At 46.5% G+C, this 22,327-nt stretch overlaps 1 protein-coding gene across 1 annotated transcript in view; it reads left to right on the top strand.

Annotated features, from left to right (window-relative positions):
* The window catches only part of LIPC (lipase C, hepatic type), a 138,828-nt gene extending 116,834 nt beyond the window's left edge, over window positions 1–21,994 (top strand). Inside the window, exons 6-9 of the mRNA XM_019441968.2 lie at window positions 2,795–3,040; window positions 14,692–14,809; window positions 16,494–16,712; window positions 21,755–21,994. Of these exons, the coding sequence (XP_019297513.2) occupies window positions 2,795–3,040; window positions 14,692–14,809; window positions 16,494–16,712; window positions 21,755–21,866 (695 nt within the window). The 3' untranslated portion in view covers window positions 21,867–21,994. The remainder of the gene's footprint in view (window positions 1–2,794; window positions 3,041–14,691; window positions 14,810–16,493; window positions 16,713–21,754) is intronic.
* The last annotated feature ends 333 nt before the right edge of the window (window positions 21,995–22,327 follow it).

The raw sequence follows: 22,327 nt of genomic DNA, 5'->3' as shown, positions 1-22,327 counted from the left end.
CTCCCACACCTGTATGCCGCCCCCAGACCCAGTGAATCTCCGGCTCTGTGGGACTCTGGGAACCGTTGAGCAAGGGTCGGCGCCCAGGGTATATGGTCACCAAACCCACTAGGAGAGAGGGTTTGTGGGAGTGGGTAAGGGCTGGTGTCCCCCCAGGAGGCCCTACTTTTAACTGGCAGTGGTTACTGGAGGCTAAGTACCGACGGTGAGCTGGGGAGCCCCAGGAAGGGATCCCTGCCTCTTAGCCCCACCCAGTGTATGCAACAAAGTCTTTCCAGGGGTACTACCACTTCTGAAAGTGGAGTCCTGATGCCTGTGGTTATTTCTCCTTCTCTAGAAGCTTCCTCACCCCGGGGGACTTTGTCTATTCTGGGGCACTTTCTCTATTCTGGACGCACTTAATCGAGCATAGCTTCTTGATCCTTGGTCTGACTGGCGTGGCAGTACCCCTCTTCCACTCTCATGAGGTTTCATCTAGCTGGCCCCACAGGACCTTCCTGGGATTCTTCGGATTCAAAGTTCAGCTCTAATTTGTCACTTCCTTTACACTGGGGCAGGAACTGGATTGTGGCATGATCTGGGCTGTGATCCCACTTCTCTCTCAGATCTGAGACTGAACCAAGAACATGCACATTGACAACATGCACAGGATTAACGAACAAAACTGTCAGCAAAACTCATACATTCCATAGGCATTCCAAATTTCTCATTATTATAAAATATCATCCTGATGAAAACATGCCAACTCACACTAAGCCAGCTGGAGACCTCCACCCCCGCTCACCTTCTTCCCACCTCCATCATCCCAAACCAAGCTGAGAACATGCTCTCTTGTGATTATATCACCACCTTCACCTCTCCAGCATCAGAATGACCTTCACACTCAACATTATCTCATTTTGGCCGGCGTCCCAGCCTTCCACCCACCCACGCCTGACAGAACCTTCTGGGAACTCCCCCTCGCCATTCCTTACATACCCCTCCCATTAGTGTCCCTCCAGTCATTCACGGGTCCTGTTCCATCACCAGCTGACCAACCAGCCCTCTTCCCAGATCTACTCTCTCCCAACGCTCAACACAGGCCTCTAGGATTAGTAACTAGTTGCCTAGTTAAGTACTAGTTTTAAGTACCTCTCTGACCACTTAGTGCCATTTGCTCTCTTGTACTAACCTTCAGAGTGATGGAACCAAGTATGTTTATTTTGCTTGCCCAGTTTTGAGGTGGTTTTTCTCAGTTTTCTTCACCTTTAAGTTTAAAAGTGATCCCATTCTCTGGGCACCTGGGTGGCTCAGTTGGTTAAGCGATCGACTTCGGCTCGGGTCATGATCTCGTGGTTTGTGGGTTCAAGCCCCGTGTCAGGCTCTATGCTGACAGCTCGGAGCCTGGAGCCTACTTGAGATCCTGTGTCTCCCCCTCTCTCTGCCACTCCCCTGCTCACGCTCTGTGTCTCTCTGTCTCTCAATGATAAATAAATGTTAAAAAAAAAATTTTTTTAAAGCGATCCTGTTCTGGGGTGGTTCTCCCGACACACCTGAACAGAAGGTAGTTTGGTAACTGCTTTAGCACCTCAACACCTCCTGGCTAGGTGAGCTTGAATGAGTTAGTGAATGCCTTTGAAGCTCCATTTTCTCATCTATAACAGCTGCCTCAAGGAGCGGTGGAGAAGATTCAGAAAGTGGATGAGTGAAAGCCCTCAGCATGGTACCTGCCTCATAGTAGGTGCACAACAAATGCAGCACTAGTCCAAGAATTAAGGTGTCCAATCTTGGCATTTAGCCTTCAGTACCTTTAGGCAGAGTGACCTGTGCTGTACCTCCACATCAGGTACTTTACATACCTTATGGTGGTTCTTCAACATTCCTTAGGAATAATTTATTAAAGACTAGGTTAAGATTTGGAGAGTTAAAAAAAAAAAAAAAAAGGTCAAAAATCCATGCTAGATAAACTTCCTAAACTAGCTGTTTTGGTTTAGGCCCATGCAAACCTGGTTGCTAGGATGTATCCTTCTAGAGGCCAATCCCCTTGCTGGTTTTATAGGCCAGTTACCCAATGGAGGCAATGGCTGCTTTAGGGCAGAGAGTAGACATTGTGGGAGAGACCTCAGTTTTCACCAGACCATTAGCTGAGCCCCAAGAGTAACCTGGCAGTCATTTTCCTAGCTTTGTTAAGAGACATTCCACACAAGCCTGTTCCAGCTAATTCAACCCAGGCATCAGCCCGTGCACATTTTTAACCATTTAAGACATAAACATATATTTTTTAAGGTTATTTATTTTGCGAGAAAGCGAGTGTGAGCAGGGGGAGCGGGGAGCAGGCAGGCAGAGAGAGAGAGGGAGAGAGAGAATCCCAAGTAGGTTCCACACTGTTAGCAAGGAGCCTGACGCTGGGCTCATTCTCATGAACCGTGAGATCATGACCTGAGCCGAAACCAAGAGTAGAATTCTTAACCGACTGAGCCACCCAGGCGCCCCAAGACATAAATATTTTTTTAATAAATTACACTACCCTGTTTTCCTAAATAATTCAGTGTTTTCTTAGTGACTTAGGCTTCCTATTTAAACACCAGGGTGCCCTCAGGAGCCCCCCACCCCTGAGGTGCCTGGGGTGACAACTCTCCACCACGTGACTGGGAGGGGTCCACTCCTGTAGTTTTCAGTCGATGAGTGGGTCAGCCTCAGCAACCGCCCCCCTCCTTCCCAACATGCCACTGATCTGCGCTGAAAACAATCATCCTTTGGGTTGGGGGTACTTTGGATCAAGGGGTGATAACATCGTTCCTGCCCTGTGTTGCAGCCATCACTCAGACCATAAAATGCTCCCACGAGCGCTCAGTACACCTCTTCATCGACTCCCTGCTGCACGCCAGCATGCAGAGCACGGCATACCAGTGCAGCGACATGGGCACCTTCAGCCAGGGCCTGTGCCTGAGCTGCAAGAAGGGCCACTGCAACACGCTGGGCTACCACGTCCGCCAGGAGTGGCAGGGCAAGAAGAGCAAGAAGCTCTTCCTCGCGACGCGGGCCCAGTCCCCCTTCAAAGGTGAGTGTGGGTGGCCCATGAGGCAGCCACTCTTCGGAAGGGTCAGACGTTCCCCTGAGTCTTTTCCTGCGGCTACTTCAGGCTCTGCTCTTTCAGTGCTTCTAAAACCAAAGATTCCAGACGGTGATGTGGACACGGCCTCTCTCTCGTGTCCACCTTGCTGCCAAGTGCTAGGAGGAGAAAACTTGATACTTTCTGGAACAATCCTTGGGTCAGCCTCTCTTCATCCAGCCATGTTTATGGTGCCCTAGAATGTTAGATCCGGAAGGCCCTGAGCAGTTACTCTGACCACCCAGGTCTCACTGTGCAAGGACCTGGAGGTGTCTTCAAACCCCAACTAGAAGCAAGTGCTCTCAGCTCTGCTCACAGCCTCCGTGGAAAAAAAAAAAAAAAAAAGAGCAAGGCTCCAGGCTATGTTTATAGCTTCTCATTTCCTCTAAAGTTTGGATCAGCCGATCTTACAGGGCATTACTGCTCTACTGAGACCCTCCCAAGATGAAGTTTGGCTTCTTCCAACTTTCACAATCAGATCCTTAACCTCAGGGCAGAAAGCAAGCCCCGACCACTCTGGGTTGAACCAGAGGTCAGAGCCGTGGCCTCGTTTGGGGCTGGAGCCAGCAGAGAAATGCTCCAGTGAAGCCAGAGTCGTGTCCTCCATGAGTGAACAAGCTGACATCTGTTGCTATTAACATTTCTGTCTAATCCTTTAAACAGCTCGTGAGTGATTTAGCATCTTACTGTTTCACTGCACATGCTCACCGGTGCTGGGAGGAGCTCGGCCCTGCACTGTTTGATTATTACCGTGCAGAATATTTGTAGCTGCAGAAGGTGAACATGCCATCACCACCACTTTGCATTTATGTGTACCGCGTTTTATACAAAACATCAGATGCAGCCATCAACTCTTTGTGGTCCCCACAGCAGCCAAGCAAGGTCAGCAGGGCCGGTTATGATCTCATTTTAAAGAGGAGGGAAGCACAGCTTGGGTGGAGTGACCCGTCCACGGCCATACAGCCTGGAAGGAGGCCAAGAGCCAGGTGCATCCGACCCCCAGCCTCTATTCCTTTTATTATCACACTAGCAAGTTCAAGTTCCCAGGCGATTTATTTTTTAGGCACAGGATTCCTGTTTATCTGAACTTCTGCTCTCTAGCCAAATTTCCCTTCCGTGAAGCCCAGGAATGACAGAAATCCGCTGTGGGCAGCTGATAGCTTCTGAGAGCATTATAGTGAAGGTGGACCTTTCCTGCCTGAGGGGACAGAGGGTCCCCTCTGCTGTCTGACCCTTTGGGGGTGGAGGAGGGAAAGGTACTACCCCAGATCAGTCGAGTGAACTTGGAAGGCCTCCTGCTTAAGGGAGCTTTCCCACCGCAGGCTGCCAATTAGACACTCATTTGGGTTAACCATCTCCTCTTTTAAATGGCAAAGCTGCCTGGAGTGATTAAGCCCCTCTGATAATCACATTTCTCTGGATCTACTTTAAATCGTGGAATGTTAGCATTTCTAGAGACTGTTCTACCCTGCCATTTCATGGACGCAGATACCCAGGCCCAGATGGGGGAAATATTTGCCCAGGGACACAAAGTAAATTTCTGATAGTCAGCATTTAGATCTGGACCTCCAAACAACTGGCTGAGTGATTTTTAAACTCAGTAATCTGCCCCTGGTCTGTTCGTGTGAGTGAAGGAGGGAGGAGAGAAGAGGGGGAAGGCTTTGTTTTCTCCTTGACATCAGCTGAGAAGAAAGGAGGCCATTTTTCACCTTCCAGAGCTGAGGTGTGTGTCTGAAGTGAAGAGTTTGGTCTAGTCAGAGGACATCTATGGGGGGGCTTAGAACTGGGGGCGCCATGGGGGGCGGGGCCAGGCAAGCACACAGAGAAGGAAGAGGGGAAAGGAAGACCAGTAGACACAGCCAGGCTGAGTTCCTTCCTTTTACCAAGGACCCACGTGCCCGACCACCACACACCACTGGTGTGAGCTCACAGGGCTCTCTTTCCTATGAAGGAGGACCAGAGAGTTGCATTAGGGCAGCACCACCCCACCCCAGCAGCTCCCAAAAGCCCATGTGTTCATCCATTCATTCATTTTTCAAGCATAAGTTGAGCCAGAGTAGGCAGAGTCCCTACTTCACAGGGCTCAGTGGAGACCAGCCACCTCCCACATGTCGATGCTTCAGCGCTATCCCAGGAAGATGGGCCATGAGTCACTTGGAGACAAAAATCAGGTGTCTTTATTGCCAACTACTGATCTTGCTCCAGACACTTCTGATGTTCACGGGACCCACGAGGCCAGTGATACGGAGGCTATGAGGCAGGACTGTCTGAAACTGGTCAGAACTCACGTTGGCCTCTAACCGAGACTCCTGTGACAAGCTGTAACCTGCACTACACCCTCCCTTCTTTGGGGCCTCCAAATCCTCCCTGGTTCTGCTTCAGTGCTTGCAGTGAGCAAAATCCTATTCTGTTCGTTGGTGGGGAGCAGCATCCCTGGAGTCACATCAAAATGTCCTAGGTATGGCCAGAAATTATCCCCAGTTGAGACTGCCTGGTCAGGAGCAGCTGCTCATGGGACACTGCGGTCCATATAATGCTGCATCATCCAGTATGGTAGCCGCTCACCATATGTGGCGATTTAAATTACTTAGAATTAAATACGATAAAAAATTCGATTCCCCAATCACACCGCCTTCCAAGTGCTCAAATAAGTGGCCGCTAGATCAGAGACCACAAAAATGGATCACTTCCATCATCCCAGAAAGTTCTATCGGTGGTACTGGCACGAGGCCTTTAATCTAGGTCCCCATAACTACACCTCTCTCCACCCATCATGGTCATGATCATCTCTGACTTGGGCCCCCCAAACCTATTTCTCTGGTATTTGATGAATACTTATAGATTCTTAAAAGAAGAGACTTGCCCAACCCTGGTTACAGAGAACCCGTAATTCATATTTTTCAAGAACATCTAATTGCACGATATATTTTAGTGCAGGATCTGGCTGGGCAAGATAAACATCACCTCCTGATTGTAGCTTCACAAAGGGTGACTAACTTAACCCTCCCACCTCTGCCTCCCAAGATATTTCAACAAAACCATCAAAGGATCTGTTTCCTACAACTGCTGGCTCGCCAGAACCCAGTGCCCACTGGGAGAACACACAGCAGCGGAAGAGAATGGGGAGAGTGACGCAAGGCAGTTTATTGTCCACTTCCATTTTCAGTCTCGCAGGAAGAACCCTCACCAGTCCGGGAGCTTGTGTTTTGCTTTGTTTGTTTGTTTGTTCATTTTTATTTGAAAGAGAGAGAAAAAAAAGCACAGGAGCACACTCCAGCAGGGGAGAGACACGGTCGGGGGGAGGTGAACAGAGAGAGAGAGAGAGAGAAAGAGAGAGAGAGAGAAGAGAGAATCCCAAGCACAGAGCCCAATGTGGGGCTCAATTCCACAACCCTGGGATCATGACTTGAGTCAAAATCAAGAGTCAGATGTTCAACCAACTGAGCCACCCAGAGGCCCCTAGAAGCCTGGGTTCCAAGAGAGAAGAGAGGGGAACATATCCATCCTGAGGAAGTCCTGTTTAGCAAAGGCCACATCTAATTAATCTCCTGGGGTAGGACGAGGCCAGTAGGAGGTGAGGAAGGTTGTGTTTAAGGGGGCCTATTCTGTCCAGGCTCCATGAAGGGTATGTCGTACTCCTTTATCATTTAACCCTTGTGACAACCCAAACAGGGAGACAGGGAGACAGAGATTGAAACGGGTGGGGCTGGGAACGAATTATGGTGAATTTCCCAATAAATAAATTGAGATCCAGAGAGATTAAGGCTTCCCATAGTCACACAGTTTGTGAGTAGCAAATGCAGCGTGTGACCCCAGGTCTCACTGATTCCATGGCCCTTGCTCTTCCCCTTCACATGGCCTCCTGAGCATAGCACCAAGGCAGGTTCTTCCCCTTCTCTCCCTCTCTCTCTCTCTCTCTCTCTCTCTCCCTCTCCCTCCCTCCCCCTCCCCCTTCTGCTCTCCCTCTCCCTGTTCCTCCCCCTCTCTCCCTACACTCTGAGCCTCATGCCACCTATGCAAACTTCCTTGAGTACTCTTTCCTCCTGGCTGACCAGACAAACTCTGACTTTGGGTGGTGGGGTTGGGGGGGGAGGGCGGTGGTCTGTTTGTCTTTGGCTTCTCTCGATGACTTCTTTGGAAGGTTTTTGCTGATTTCCACGGAGAGGTCTAGAAAAACTCATGGGTGTAGTAGACACAGCACAGGCTTGAGATTGGGAATAAGGAATGTCCAGAATTTGGCTTTGTTGCCAACCTTATATGTGACCTTGACCTAGTGACAAAACCTATGTGGGCCTGTTTCTTCAGCCACAAAGTGATTGTATGTGGCTGAGCACGGGGGTGAACCATTAAAAGTGGCACCTATGGGTGCAGCTCAGAACCGTGCCTGGTAAGGTCTGTGTAGAGGAAGGGAGTAGGTGTCACTGGGTTAACACGTTCTACAAGTCGGGCGCTTTTATACCTGCCGTCTCATCACATCCTCACAACAACTCTGTGACAGTGCTCTACATGCCCATTTTACACATGAAGAAACTGAGCTTCAGAGAGGGTACGAGGGCTTGTGGCCATGTGGCAGTAGGTGAGAGAGAGAGGATTCCAGCCCCTCAGTTGAGGGCTCTTATTGCCCTCTCATGTGAAGCACTTAGGGCACAAACAGCAGGAAGCAGGATGCCACTCCTTACCACACACACACTCCCTCATCTCCAACCCCAGCAGAAGAGGCAACTGCCCACAGAAAGGGGAAGTGTCCGGGCTCATGACAACAGGGTGTCAGGGAGGAAAATTTTTCCTTGACCCTTTTGAGGTTCATTTGAAAAAATTTGTTTAATGTTTATTTATTTTTGAGAGAAAGAGCACGTGCTAAAGTGCGCTTAAGCAGGGGAGGGGTAGCGAGAGAGGGAGACAGAGTCTGAAGCAGACTCTAGGCTCTGAGCTGTCGATGCAGAGCCTTATGCAGGGCTCGAACACACAAAATGTGAGATCGTGACCTGAGCCAAAGTCAGACGCTTACCGACTGAGCCACCCAGGTGCCTCAACACTTTTTACATTCTTTTGGCTGGTCTCTTAATTAAGTTCACATCAAACAGATTTGCAGGAGAAGACCGTAATTTTATAGGGACTAGAACCTCACATAGACACGAGAGATTTAAAGAAGTCAAACATCTGAGGCCTCTTATAAGGAGAAGGGAGCAGGCTGAGGGGCTTCAAAGAAAAGGAAATTAATTTACAGGAAGATGGGAAGATGTTTGGGAAACAAATGCTTGTCACACCAAGCAGAGGCAATGGGACACAGGAATCAACCAACAGGCCCGTCTGAGCTCTGGCTTACCACGCCTCACCCGGACTCTGCACCTCTCTGCTGTGGGAGCTGTCTTCCTGCACCAGCTCCCCTCTCCAAATTCTTTGGAGCAAATAAGGGGGAAGCAAGAAGCTCTTCCCGAGTCTTTTGGGCCTTGATTGTCTTCGGCTCAAAATCACCCACGTGCCAAAGTAGCACATTTGGGAGAGGCTCGTTCGGGAGTGCTTCGGGGGTATCACATGTGTGGTGCGGTACTAAGCCCAAATGTGGGCACCAACATAAGCACATAGCTGCAAAAGACACATGGTCACAAAACCACGTGTGCCTGCCTGTCCTCCAGCCTGCTCTGAGCACGGCTGCCCCCGCCCTCGCCCCTGCCCAGCACCCTCCTCAGGCGTCTCGGTCCCACCGTCTGAAGCTGCCCCTCTCGCCTCAGAGGCCATTCGTGTCTAAGGACAAGCCCTTGGTGCTGCAAGACAACACAAGAGATCCCATCCCTCCGATCTTCATGAAAGAAAATCGATACACTGAAAGAAAAGACCTCTTTGATGTTTGCAAAGAGAGTTGTAATATGTCCCAGGGCCAATATCTAATGATCCGCAATCATTTTTTTTTCCGTGAGACAAAAAAGAAAGAAAAGACGAAGAAACAAACTATTCTCTTTCTGTAAATTCCACAATCCAATGCCGACAGCAGCTGGCTTATGCAAAGAAACTTAAGGGTTTTATTTTTTTGTTTTTTTTTTTAACGTTTATTTATTTTTGAGACAGAGAGAGACAGAGCATGAACGGGGGAGGGTCAGAGAGAGAGGGAGACACAGAATCTGAAACAGGCTCCAGGCTGTGAGCGGTCCACACAGAGCCCGACGCGGGGCTCAAACTCACGGACCGCGAGATCATGACCTGAGCCGAAGTCGGCCGCTTAACCGACTGAGCCACCCAGGCGCCCCTTAAGTTGTTTTTTAAGTGGCACCAGTGGGGCTCACATGAGATCAGAATCCAGGGTGCTTGGGGTATTTGAATCTCAGAATGACTCTCTATAGGCGGAGAATCTCCAGAGGCCTCACACGTCTGCTCTAGATGGCATTTGCCCGATCTCATTTAGGGTTAATGGACTGTTTCATCCTCTTTATCTTTAAGACCTAAAATAATTTCTTCTGCCTGAACTGAGGAATGCATTGGGCTGGCCCCTTTGCAGTCACAAGATCAAAAGCATTTCTCCTAAATCATTTTTTAAAATCTTTATTAAACATGTCAGAAGGGAAAGTGAGCAAAATTACTCACCCTTTTTTCCTTAATCTTTGTAACAGCATCATTGTCCCGGTGTTGCAGGGAGAGGGGATGATAGGCAAATTGTCTTTTTTTTTTTTTTCTTGTAAAGGAAAACACAAAAATCCAAAATAAGAACATCTAATTAGTTCTCAGTATGAAAGTCTCTTTCATATTTACAAAAATTATGTCATTTCAAGATTTCACCAAAAAAGTGACTTTTCTAGTGCAGGTAATTCAGGACTCTGTGCTGTCAACCTGCTGAGTTCTGCAGCTGGGCTCTTGCAGACACAAGGGTGCCCTCGTCCGCTCACCCCTGTGCCCCTCCACAGCCCATACATCTTTCAGGAGCTCTTGGGAAGCCGGTGGACTCAGGCCACTTCTGCACCTTTGGGGTTCTGACTTCCTGCACAGGCCCCACCCCAGGGAGACAATGAGGGAGGACAGGAGATTCTCATTCAAAGGATGCTAAAGGGGTCCTGGCAGGCCGACCCCTGGATTTTACACATTTCCCCAGAACCGTGGAACCACAGCATTTCAGATGTAGGATTCAATCTCCTCCTACTCACAGTTTAAGAACAAAGGAAGACAAAAACCCATCTCCAGTGCAGGGACATGAAACATTTATCCCCACTCAGGGGCTAGGCATTCAGGGGACAGGCAGGAGGAATCTGCAGCAGTGATAGCCCAGGACTGATGTCGGTGGGTGAGGCCCAGCAGGCACTTCGTCTTGATGGCTTCATTCCAGGCAGGTTTTGACAGCAGCTTTGCTTCAGGGGCTGAGTGTTTGCCATTTGCTGTCAAAGGGCAGATGCAGCTTTCAGAACCAGAACCCCAGGAGACAGTGGGAAGGGGATTTTAGAATGAGACAGACACCTGAGTTCAAATTCTGCTCCACTTGTAACACTCTGGGTGGCCTTGGACATGTGTCCAAATCTCTGCTTCCTTGTCTGTAATCCACCAGAATAACTGACACCCTACCTCTCTAGGTTTCAGGAGAAAACAGGACTCTGCCGGCCGAGGTCAGCTCCAGGGAGTGGGCAGGACTCCTTACAGAGGGTGGGTGGTATTACAGAAACCACACAGCAGCTACTTGTGGGGCACAGTTACTTTGTGGTCCGGCTCCAAAGCAGGCGGGAGCAGAGGGAAAAACACCCTGACCTTTCTCTGCTCTGCCCTTATCACCTGCTCATGCCTCCCAACCAGAAACCATCTGGCAAGGGAGCCCGGGAGATGTAGGCCATGGGGCGGGCAGAGAGTGGATGGGGATAGCAGGGGTAGGTGGAGAAAATGGAACCTGACCAGCATGTTACCCTTATTTAGTCTTGTTATGAGGACCAAAAATGATGTATGTAAACGCTTAGTATGTAGCCTGATGTATAGCAGGGTCTCAGCAAATGAACGTTATATCTCATGCCAATTCACAGTTAGGGTCTTTCAGGCAGCAGATGTCCTGCCTTATTTTCACACAAAGAGACCCCAATACCCCTTAGACACCTGGTGCATGCTGAGACTCGTGGAGATAGAAGCTTTACTATGACACCAAGCCTGCCCTCGGGGAGAGAAGACATGGACATTGACGCCCATGAGACAGGAAAACAGGAGGTGACCAGGGTCACAAATGTGACTCGGCTTCCCAGCTGCAAGGTCCTCTAAGTCCGGGCCATGGCTTCTGGTTCTCTTGTTTTCCATTCTACTCTGTTTAAAAGCTTTTTCTTCTTCCAATAAAATTCTAATTAGAATCCCTGCATATTGTAGAAAACACAAAACTTGCAGAAAAGCGTAAAGAAGAATAAAAATTACCCCTCTTTCCTCTCCAAAGACAAGCACTGTTATATTTTTATGAATCTCCCTCCTGTGTGTTCTGTTTTATAAAGTTGGTCTCATGTTAGATATGCAGTTTTGTATCCTGGTTGTTGTTTGGGGTTGTTTTTGTTTTCGTTTTCCACTTCTTTTATAAGGATTGAAATTGCTCCAAAAATGTCTTTTAATGACTTCATAAGAGTAAATCACATGGTTGGGAACATGAACCCAGAATCAGCAGACTCACCCCTAATTGCAGCTTTACCAGCCCTTAGCTGCGTGACAATGGACAAGTTACTTAACTTCCCCCACTGCGGAGGGAGGATAGAATGGGCATCCCACAAAGTCGTCGTTAATGAGAAATGAGATAATTACGTGAACCGATTAGCTCTGTGTCTGAGACATGGTAAACAGCTGAATGGTAGTTATCATAATGGTCATTATTAGTCCATAGTCTTTCCTCTGTTGGTGACTATCCAAGGTGCTTCTGATTTATTTTTAGTTAAGTAATCCTGCTATGACACTCTCAAACTTAAGTCTCTTTCCATACTTCAACTTTTTCCTTAGGGTATATAAAGTTATGGTCCCAGGTACAAACACTTAAAAGTTCAAGTCCTGGAGCCGGGTGGTCAGGGCTTACAGCTGGCTGTGTGATACTGGAAAGGTCACGTAACCTCTCTGTGCTTCAGTTGCCTCTTCTCTAAAAGGAGGTGATGATAGTGTCAGCTGTTGTGAGGGTTACATGAGATAAGAGATGCAAAGTGCCTGGCACAGGTAAACAAAATACATATTAGCCAGTGTTGTTACCGTGCATACTCCCAATTGTACTCCTTTATCCTTTATCCCCAGCGGCTTTTAGCACTGGGCCGAGCACCAGTAGACTTCAATTAATACACATTAAATTGGATTAAAATTGGTTGGTAGGAGTATTCCTTGAGTACTCTGGAAGATGCCCCGCCTCCTCGTTAGGAGGTTAACCCTCAGGCCAGCCCTCCTGCCCCGTCCTGTCCTCATCCAGCCCCACCCACACCTACAGCCTGTGTCTTTGGAAGGACCTTTCCTTTTGCATCTGTTCAACTTACAACACTGCCCGTTACAGGCTTCTCTTGACAGACCCCAAATAGCATAAGGCCTCGGAGGCTTCTGAGATGATAGGCCAGAGTCCCTGTCTCCATCACTGCCACCTAGGGTTGAAGAACCCTTTCTGGAACCTGGGCCCAGAGCCTTTCTCCTATTTCTCACCCACAGCCTCCTAGTCCTGAGAGCATCAAACTACTTTATCCCATGCTTAAGGATCTGAGCTTAAGGACCTGAGCACCTATTATGCACGGGGCGCTGTCCAAGAGGCCAGATGATGCCCAAGCTGGCTCCTACCTAAAGCAGAAAACTTCATGGCCTATAAATCAACTGTTAGTGTTTGGTTCTTGCTGGGAACATAAAAATACATGAATAAACTTTGGTGCTTCAGAGCAAACCCTAGAGATAACCCCAGGAACATAAGCTAATCCACCGCAAGACCAAATGAGAAGGTTGATTTATGTCAAAGGGGTGGGTTGGGTAAATAACCCAGAATCCCAGCAATACAGGCAAACCAGGACACCGCAGCTGGGGTGTTGGCAAACACACCATGAGCTGCTGCCAGGTTTGCACATAGCTACCAACTTCCGGTAGAAATGCATCATTTGGCAGGTAGTAGGTTGATTCACAAAGAGGGTGAATTTCCACACGCTGGATACATGGGATGGATGAACAAGTGGCTAGTGCCACGATCTATGCTTTCCGGTGGGAATTCTCCTACAACACAGCTTGAAACTCGGGTGTTGGATTCTCACAGGTGACTTCCATCCTGCTTAATGTGAATACCCTTCTTTTTACTCCAGAGCAAACTGTCAGTGTGTTCATCCCACAAAATTTATTAGACACCTACTATGTGGAAGGCACTGTATCAGGATTACTGGATTAATTATTACCTAGAACAGGAAGGGCAAATACACAGCAAGCATGCCATAAATCCCTCTCCTTTGCCCAAGGCAGACACCAGTCTTCCCAAGAACCTGGGTGTAGCCTCAGAACCCATCTCAACACAGGGCTCTGGGCAGTCCTATCAATCAAGTGGACTTGGCATACCCTATGAAACCTGTTTGCCACGTTGGAGCTAAAACCCTACAGGTATTTAGAGAATATGTGGACAGCAAAAGAGAGAAGTCCAAGCAGCAACCAGCCATTTTGGAATGAGGTAGGCTAATTTCAGAAACAGCCCAATAGACGGCTGTGACAACGCAGGGGAAGTCAAGGCCATCTTAGGAGCCTTAGCAGTAGGTCCAAGTGAAGAGTCAGACTCTCCTATGTGATCTTGAACATGTCCCTTCACCTCTTGGGCCCCAGGTTTCTTATTTATAAAAGGGGGTCGATGATGACAATACCTACTTCATAGGGTTGTTATGACGAATAAATGAGAGGATGCCCTGTGAAGTGTTTAACGAACCCATCTAATAGCAAGGAGTGTACTTGTAGTAATTATATATAGACTGTATTTAGGTAAAGAAGAGTAAAATAAGTTCCCCTCTCTAAACAGCCCAGTAGAAGGACTTTCTGAGCATTTGACAAGATGGAAAAATTTTAGGCCCAAGTGCCAGAACTAGAGTTATCTTATTTCCATCAGAAAATGTTCTCCTTGACACCCACAGAGCTAGTGCCCAGGAACTGTTCCAGAATACAGAGATGTGGTCATTAGGGCATATGCTTCTTAATTAGAGCTCTGTCCACCCCAAAAGTGACCCCATCAAACAAGAGGCAAAGCTAAAAAATGACAGTGTATTCTCTCGCTTTTGTCAGATGCCTGAAAGGTGATAATATCCTTCAATTTATGAAAGGGGACTCTTAACAAATACTAACTACCAATTTCTGAAAGGGGACTAGTCCAACAGGATTGTATCTAGAAATGGGTGAGAATGCTAGGTATACCAGATTCCTATTCTGCCTTCTGTTGGATAGTGATTATTGTATTACAAATACACCAGACGTCCCCTGTAGACATTTAGCAAATACAGAGAAAGAAAAAGAAAAATATATAAAGCATTCATAATCCCACCACCCAGGGGGAAAAAATGTTGGTATCAACCCATCTAGACTTTACCCTCTGCATTTTTAAATTTTAAAAGTATAAGATTTTTAATTTAAAACATCCACTTAAATTCTGTCTCTCCTTTTCCCCCTCCACCTTTTCACTTCAGTGTATCATTACCAGTTCAAGATCCAGTTCATCAACCAACTTGAGAAACCAGTAGAACCAACGTTTACTATGACACTCCTGGGAACAAAAGAGGAAAACCAGAAAATTACCATCACTCTGTGAGTACAAGGTGCAGCCCCGTCTCTGGTGACGACGTGCTGCTTTTTCTCGCAGGGTCTAGATGGACCCTGTGCTTTTCAAGGGTCAGGCCGGACACAGCTTATTCTTCTCAGCTCATATGACTGTTCCAAACATCTTTCAGACGGGACGTACCCCCGAGCCCAGCCCCGCAGATTGCTTTATGATGGAACTACCCGGGTTTGCGATGGTTCATTGCCCTGTGAGCTGAGTGGAGAGGGAAGCCGGAGGTGGTGAGAGCCATCCACAGTGCAGGAAGAAGAGCTGGGCAGGGAGGAGCAGGGAGGGCTGGAGCAGGTGTCCACAGGACGGCCCGGAGTCCCTTTCCAGTGAGTTCTGAGAACCGTAACACAGAAATAAAACTAGTTTCAACTTCGCACACATTTCCCATCTCGGTCAGCCTGCACTGCCAGCCTGCCCATCTGTCCTTTGCCCTGTTACACACCTGCTCACAAGGCAAACAGTGGCCTCATGCCTCCCTCAGAGGCTCACCAGCTTCACTGGCCAGAAAAAGGCTGCTTTTTCTCAGCATCTCCACCCTCAGCATGGGGTCTTCCTGGGAAGTGACACTCCACCTGCTCCAGGGACAGTCCTCAGGTCTGGAAAATGGCCCCCAGCTTTGGATCTCTGATCATCAATCACATTGATTCCATCGTTCAGCAAGTGTTTGTGCTATGCCCCAGAGGTAGAGGACCCTAGCCCTAGTATGCTCACAGCCGAGCAGGGTAGATGGATTCCTGAACAATTCTTGACAACATTCTGCAGGAAGAGCGATGGCGAGCCGTGCAGGGGAACCCTCCATCTATCGGTCTCGCCCTAAACCCAGGGTTACCTCTGCACTGTCCTAGATCTCTCCCGGGAAATAGCTCCATAGTGGATAGTGGGAAGTCACTGTGGCTTTCCATGCTGCTCAGTCAATGTTGGGACATGTTAATGTCTTGGAGATTAGTGAGTAAAGCTGCTAATGATATCTAAGGACCTGCATTTAAATCTTGCTCCAAATTGGTCCATCACCTAAACATGTGGTTTTCTGTTACTGTTATACTTTGTTGTTTCTATTCATATAGGGAGAAAAAAAAGCACTAGTGGGAAAATAAAGAGTGTGGTGTGGCTTTACTTAAACCCACAGAGAGCTGAACTGCCCCGAGGTCATTGCCAAAGCCCCATTGTCTTCTCTTTCCTGATGTGTTAGTGTTGAAGCTAGGAAACCTGAGCTAAAGAAGGTTACCAGATTCACTATGTCAGAACTCTCAGAGCCTTTTAAATATGCTAACACAGTGGCCCCTGGGTGGCTAAGTCAGTTAAGTATCTGACTCTTGATTTGGGCTCAGGTCATGATCTCACAGTTTGTGAGTTTAAGCCCCACATAAGGTTTTTTGCTGACAGAGTGGAGACTGCTTGGGATATTCTAAATAAATAAATAAATAAATAAATAAATAAATAAATAAAAATATCCTAACATAGGATGTAGCATGGTTTTCCCAATATTAATAGTCTCGCATACCATTGCTTTTTCTAAAAATAGTCTGTCCAACACCAGTTTGGGAAAAGCAACAGAAAAGACCTCCCTAAGTCACTCAGGCAAGCCTAACATATCCTGCATGTGCTCAAACATGACTTTGCTGTTACAGATAAACTGGGTCTGATTTCCTTTGTATCTTCAAGGGATCAAGAAATTACTAGTAATAAAACCTATTCCTTCCTTATCACGTTGGATTTGGATATCGGTGAGCTGGTCATGATCAAGTTCAAGTGGGAAAATGGCGCAGTATGGACCAATGTCTGGAACACGGTCCAAACCATCATCCCATGGAGCAGAAGGCCCCTCTACTCGGGTCTTGTTGCAAAGACCATCAGAGTCAAGGCGGGAGAAACCCAGCAACGGTGAGTGCAAACACAGCCTTCCCTGACACCTGTCATGCACCTGCATGTACCAGCACTTCCGTAATTAATACTTACATTTATATCATAAAGTGTGCATTATCATGTCCTCCTGATGGCTTATAGATGCTCAGAAATGTGAAATGACCATCCTGAGTTCACACAGCCATAGGTGGAAGGACCAAGGTCTTCTGACTCCCAGTCCAGCCTCTTCCCACTGCCTGTGGTTAACAGCTACCTGCCTCTGGAGTTTGAGAAACCACCTCAGTGGCGCAGTGCTTTTCAAACTTCAGCATGCAGGTGAATCACCAGGAGATGTCCAAGGACTGTACTTTGGCAAGGACCAAGTTGTGACATTTCCTTTTTATTGTTCACCCAGAGAAATGCTTGTAACAGATCACAATCTCAAAATCTCATTCTGCGATGGTGCCTTTCAAATCTTAGAGTGCCAAAGAGTCAGTGGGAAGCTTATTAAATATGCAGAATTCCTGGAGCCCCCTCCAGAGCTCCTGATTTATGGCGGTTTGTGAAGGGACCCAGGACACACATTTGCTAATAAAAGCCCTAAGAAATTCTGATGTGGACTAATGGAGTAAGCCTTAAGAAATGCTACTCTGTGTGATTTAACATCTCCCTTGGCCCCAAGGTCCCCAGGGACAATAAGGGGTTGGGGACAGAGTAGGACATAAAAGAAAGAAAGGGTGGTCCAGCTGTGCCTTCAGTCCTATCAGCAGAGCAGAGGGATGCCCAACATATTTTGCCATGGCAACCATGCTTTTCTATAGTTCTGCAGTTCTCCATGAAAGGAGAATTCTGTCCTTCCCCAGACCATTCCTCCTCCTCCCCACTGTATTCAGGAAACTTGTCTCTCCTCTCCCACCTTCCTTTGTTGGAAAGCCCATTTCTCTCTTTGGCTTGTCCTCAGTAGGGATGGAAAACAGCAGGCCTCTCACCTCTGAACTACATTCCTCCCTCCCCCCACAGGCTTCATGGCCAGGAGCGGTCCCATGGCAGATTTATGCCCCGGAGTCCTTTACACAACAGCGCTCTGAGATTTTATCTCCCTGGGATACAAAATCCTGGCAATTACTAAGAGCATACTCTGCAGCCTGCCAACAGATTTCTCCACATGATCAATTTGAGAAAATTAAACTGTTTCTCTCCTCGTATACACTTAGCTATTCTTGCATGACTTTCTGGCCCTTTAGAAGAGCTCTACTTCTGAAAACCACCCTTCCCCGCATTCTCTCAGCTAGATGGTAATTCCTCAGTTCTAGTGGCTGTTCACCATGACGATTCTCTGTGACTTGACCTGAAAAGCTGTATAAAACACAACACAACCTTCTCACTGGTGCTTACCCACACGGTTCTAAAGAAGGAAAGGGCTAGAGGGAAGGGAATGGCGTTTACAGAGCTCCCACCGCATGGTGGGCACAGAATTAAGTCTAGAGTGTTAGTCTCATGTAACCTTCCCAATGACCCTCTGAAATGGGTAGGACTGGCTGTGCAGATTAGGAAGCTGAGGCTCATAGATAGACATTACACAGCTTGGGCTAATTGTCTGGGCCCAGGTCTGATTCAGGGTTTGTCTGATTCATTGCCTATTTACTGCCCATGCACTGTTTCCAACAGTCCCTTCCTCTATTAATCTTGGCCCCATGAATTTGACTTTCCTTAGTCTAAGCCAGCAGAGTTGCAGGGCTGGACATTAATATACATGCATATCAAACCCTTCCTTGGAGCTGTAAGAGGTACATGCTGGACAAAGAGAAGGGGTTGTGGGACCCATTGTTTTTTAAGTTGCAAGTACTCAGTGCCTCCCTGTGTATCTTCACACTATGAGGTGCCATTAGGGGAAAGCAAAACAATCTGAGCTGTAACTCTGTATAAAGAAATTCCAGGGCCTAATTAGGAAAACAAGACGCATTAATTTTACTAATAACACGCTCCATCCCAGTGCTTCTCAAGCCTTAATGTGCACAGGAATCATCTGGGAATCGTGTTGAAATGCAATTAAAATGCAGGTTGGGCGGGGCCTGAAATTCTGCATCTGTAACAAGCTCCCAGGTGCTGCTGATGTTGCTGGCACACGGACCACACTTTGTGTAAGTGAAGGTCTAGTATTGCATGGTCTAGGAAGCCTAGAAGAAAGACATCGGGTCAGGGGTGCTGTGCTACAACAGGCTTTGGGGAGGCCAGGAGGCATTCCCGGAGAGACAGGCAGCGAGCAAAGCAGTAATGTAGGCAGAATCCACTGACCCACTTCTGCCAGTCCTAAGCTCAAATTCCACTTGCTGGTCGCCACCTGTGTAGCCTCAGACACCGACTGCACCGCTCTGACTCAGTTCTTCTGTGATAAATGGAATTCACAATATATGTCTCGTGAGACTAATAACAACTACCAATTTTTGAGCACCTCCACAATCCGTAATCCCAGAGCCAGGGTGTAAATATTCAACCTCATAGCTCTTAATCTCTCTGCTAACTACAAGGGGGAAAAAATGGTTAAGTAACTCGCTCTGTGCCTCCATGGGAGGAATTCGGTGAGAGGTGATTTTCTCTTCCAAAGACACAGAGTCAGGGATGAAAGGGCCCATTGTGGTTGAAGAGACAGGACGGATAACATTGATTCTACAGCAGGACATAAAAAGTGATCGGCTGAACATAATGAGAAAATGTTCAATTTCCACAGTAATCATGTAAATGCAAAACAAAGATCAATGAAATTAGCACTGGTCACCCATTAGTTTGGCAGGAATTAAAAAACAGACAATATCCAGAGTTGGTAAAGGAGTGGAGAAACGGGCATTCTCATACACTATTCGTGGGAATGTAAATTATGGAGCTTCTGCAGGAGTATTTCATTCAATGACTAACATTTAGTGAGCACCTACTTTATGCTAGGTATACAGCAGTGAACAGAATAGACAAAGCCTTCGGTCTCATGGAGCTTACATTATCAAAATTTTAAATACACCTAAGACCCAGAATTTTAACTCTAGGTATCTCTCCTGGATAAATACTCCAAACATCCACAAAACATATATAGATACAAAAATGTCTATTGCAGTACTATCTGTAAATGGTAAACCATTGGGAAAATCTCAATGTCCATCAACAGGAAAGTGGCTATAATGTGCGGTGGTATATCCATACAATGGGATATCGTGCAGGAAGTGAAAAAGAATGAAATAGATTCATATGGATTGTTATGAACAGGTCTCCAAGTACATTCCTTGATGACAATGAAAAATTTCAGAAAAATCCATACATCATACATACATTACAGACAAAAATACATACATTATAATCCCACTTCTATTAAGAATTCTTCTGTTTGGGACACCTGGGTGGCTCAGTCGGTTGAGCGTCCGACTTTGGCTCAGGTCATGATCTCACAGTCCGTGAGTTCGAGCCCTGTGTCGGGCTCTGTGCTGAGAGCTCGGAGCCTGGAGCCTGCTTCGGATTCTGGGTCTCCCTCTCTCTCTGCCCCTCCCCCGCTCATGCTTGCGCGCTCTCTCTCTCTCTCTCTGTCAAAAATAAATAAACATTAAAAAAAAGAATTATTTATGTTTGCATATGAACATTGATATATGTATAAATGCATAGAAACAGGTCTGGAAATACATAAGCCAAACCAGGAAAGTGGAGGAGAGTGATATTGATGAAGGGTGATGGCAAAGAGGACCTTTTAATATTTGACTTCACTTATATCTTTACCATTTGAATTTTTCAAAATTGCATTCACAAATTACTCATAATACTCTTTATTTTAGCTTTCTTGAGATATAATTGACAAAATTAAGATATTTAAAGTGTACATCAGTGTGATTTGATATATGTATACATGTGAAAGGATCCTCCCCATCCAGTTAACTAACACATTCATCACCTAACACATACATAGTACAGAGTTACCAACTATAGTCACTGTGTTTTACATTAGATCCTCAGACCTTATTCATCTTACAGTTGAAAGTTTGTACCCTTTCACCAACCTCTCCCTATCTCCCCTCCCTCCAAGCCCTGGGAATCACTTTTCTACTGTTTCTATGACTTTTACTTTTTTTGGGGGGGGGGGGGGGATTCCACATATAAGTGATACCATGCAGTATTTGTCCTTCTCCGTCTGCCTTATACACTATTTTAATTATAAAAGTCTGATTTAATGAAGACTTGACCTTAGATGTAATTCAAAAAAAGAGAGGAAGGAAGGCAGGCAGGCAGGGAAAGAGAAAGAAAGAAAGAAAGAAAGAAAGAAAGAAAGAAAGAAAGAAAGAAAGAAAGAAAGAAAGAAAGAAATTAGAAAGAAAGAAAGAAAGAAAGAAAGAAAGAAAGAAAGAAAGAAGAAAAACCATAAACTAGAATTCTTTGTGACTATTGACACTTTCGTCCTAATGGATACAAGTTAGCAAACAGCATCTCAGGCCAAGCTAATGAACAGTCAGAGCAGTCTAACAGTTGGTCTCCAAGAGAGACCCCAAACACAGAGCGATGTCTTCTCGAGCTGCACAGTGTCTGCACCAATAAGAGAAAGGGGCTGGGCTTACAGGGCTGAGCCCAGCAGAGGCTGGTGACAGTGGCCTCATGCCCAGGGACCTTTAAGAACAGCACTGGCAACCTGGAGCCTACCCAAAGAAAGAAGGCTGGGGAGAGAAGCCTGCCTTGTGAGGAACAGTTGAAGGAACTGCAAATGTTTGCCCTGGAGTAAGGGCAATGCAGTGAAAGGAACAATAGTTACCCTCAAATCTTTGACGTGCTGTGGTTGGGGAGAAAAAAGGAGAACAGCCCCGAGGACTTTCTGTTCTCACAGAGCTGAAATCACCCCAGTGCAGAGCTCTAGGAAGCAGCCTTACACTGATTGCTTTTACAGACTTGGGTTTGGTTTTTCTCTGAAGTTATGAAAATATTTGTGAACATAAGAATCTAATTTTTTAAAAACAGCATGCATTACATAAATTGAGTATTTATTTACAAAGGATGAAACACTTCAATAAGCTCCATCTAAAAGCTGATGCTCTGTTTGCTTTATGTTTTCTGTTCAGAATGACATTTTGCTCCGAAAACACGGATGGCCTACAACTCCAACCAACCCAGGAGAAAACCTTTGTGAGATGTAACAGAAACTCTAAAAAACTGAAGGGAAACATCAGATGAGCTTTAATGAAGACCCAATGTGAAAAACAAATGATCTTATTCCTCCTCTGGAATGGTTACTTTATCTGGAAACCCAAGTTATATAAACAATGTTGCATAAAGTTGAAATAAAGTTTAGATTTAAAGGAGGTGTACAGTTTCACTATTCTAAACTGAGCTTTTAAAAACTTTATTATGGGGGAACCTGAGTGACCCAGATGGTTAATCATCTGATTCTTTCGGCTCCGGTCATGATCTCACGGGTCGTGAGTTCAAGCCCCACATTGGGCTCTGAACTGATGGCACGGAGCCTGCTTGGGATTTTGTCTCCCTCTCTCTCTGCCCCTCCCCCATACTCTCTCATTTTCTTTCTCTCTCTCTTTCTCAAAAACAAACATTTTAAAAAATTAAGATAAGTAAATGAATAAAATTATATTATGTAACTGTATTCAAATATTTGTAACTAAAAATTTCCTGATTAG

Source organism: Panthera pardus, unplaced genomic scaffold (genome assembly GCF_024362965.1).
Source record: "Panthera pardus isolate Hobbes unplaced genomic scaffold, ASM2436296v1 HiC_scaffold_24, whole genome shotgun sequence".
In the NCBI taxonomy this organism is placed as follows: domain Eukaryota; kingdom Metazoa; phylum Chordata; class Mammalia; order Carnivora; family Felidae; genus Panthera; species Panthera pardus.
Note: the sequence above shows the minus strand (reverse complement) of the source record. Positions and strands in the feature narration are given on the sequence as shown.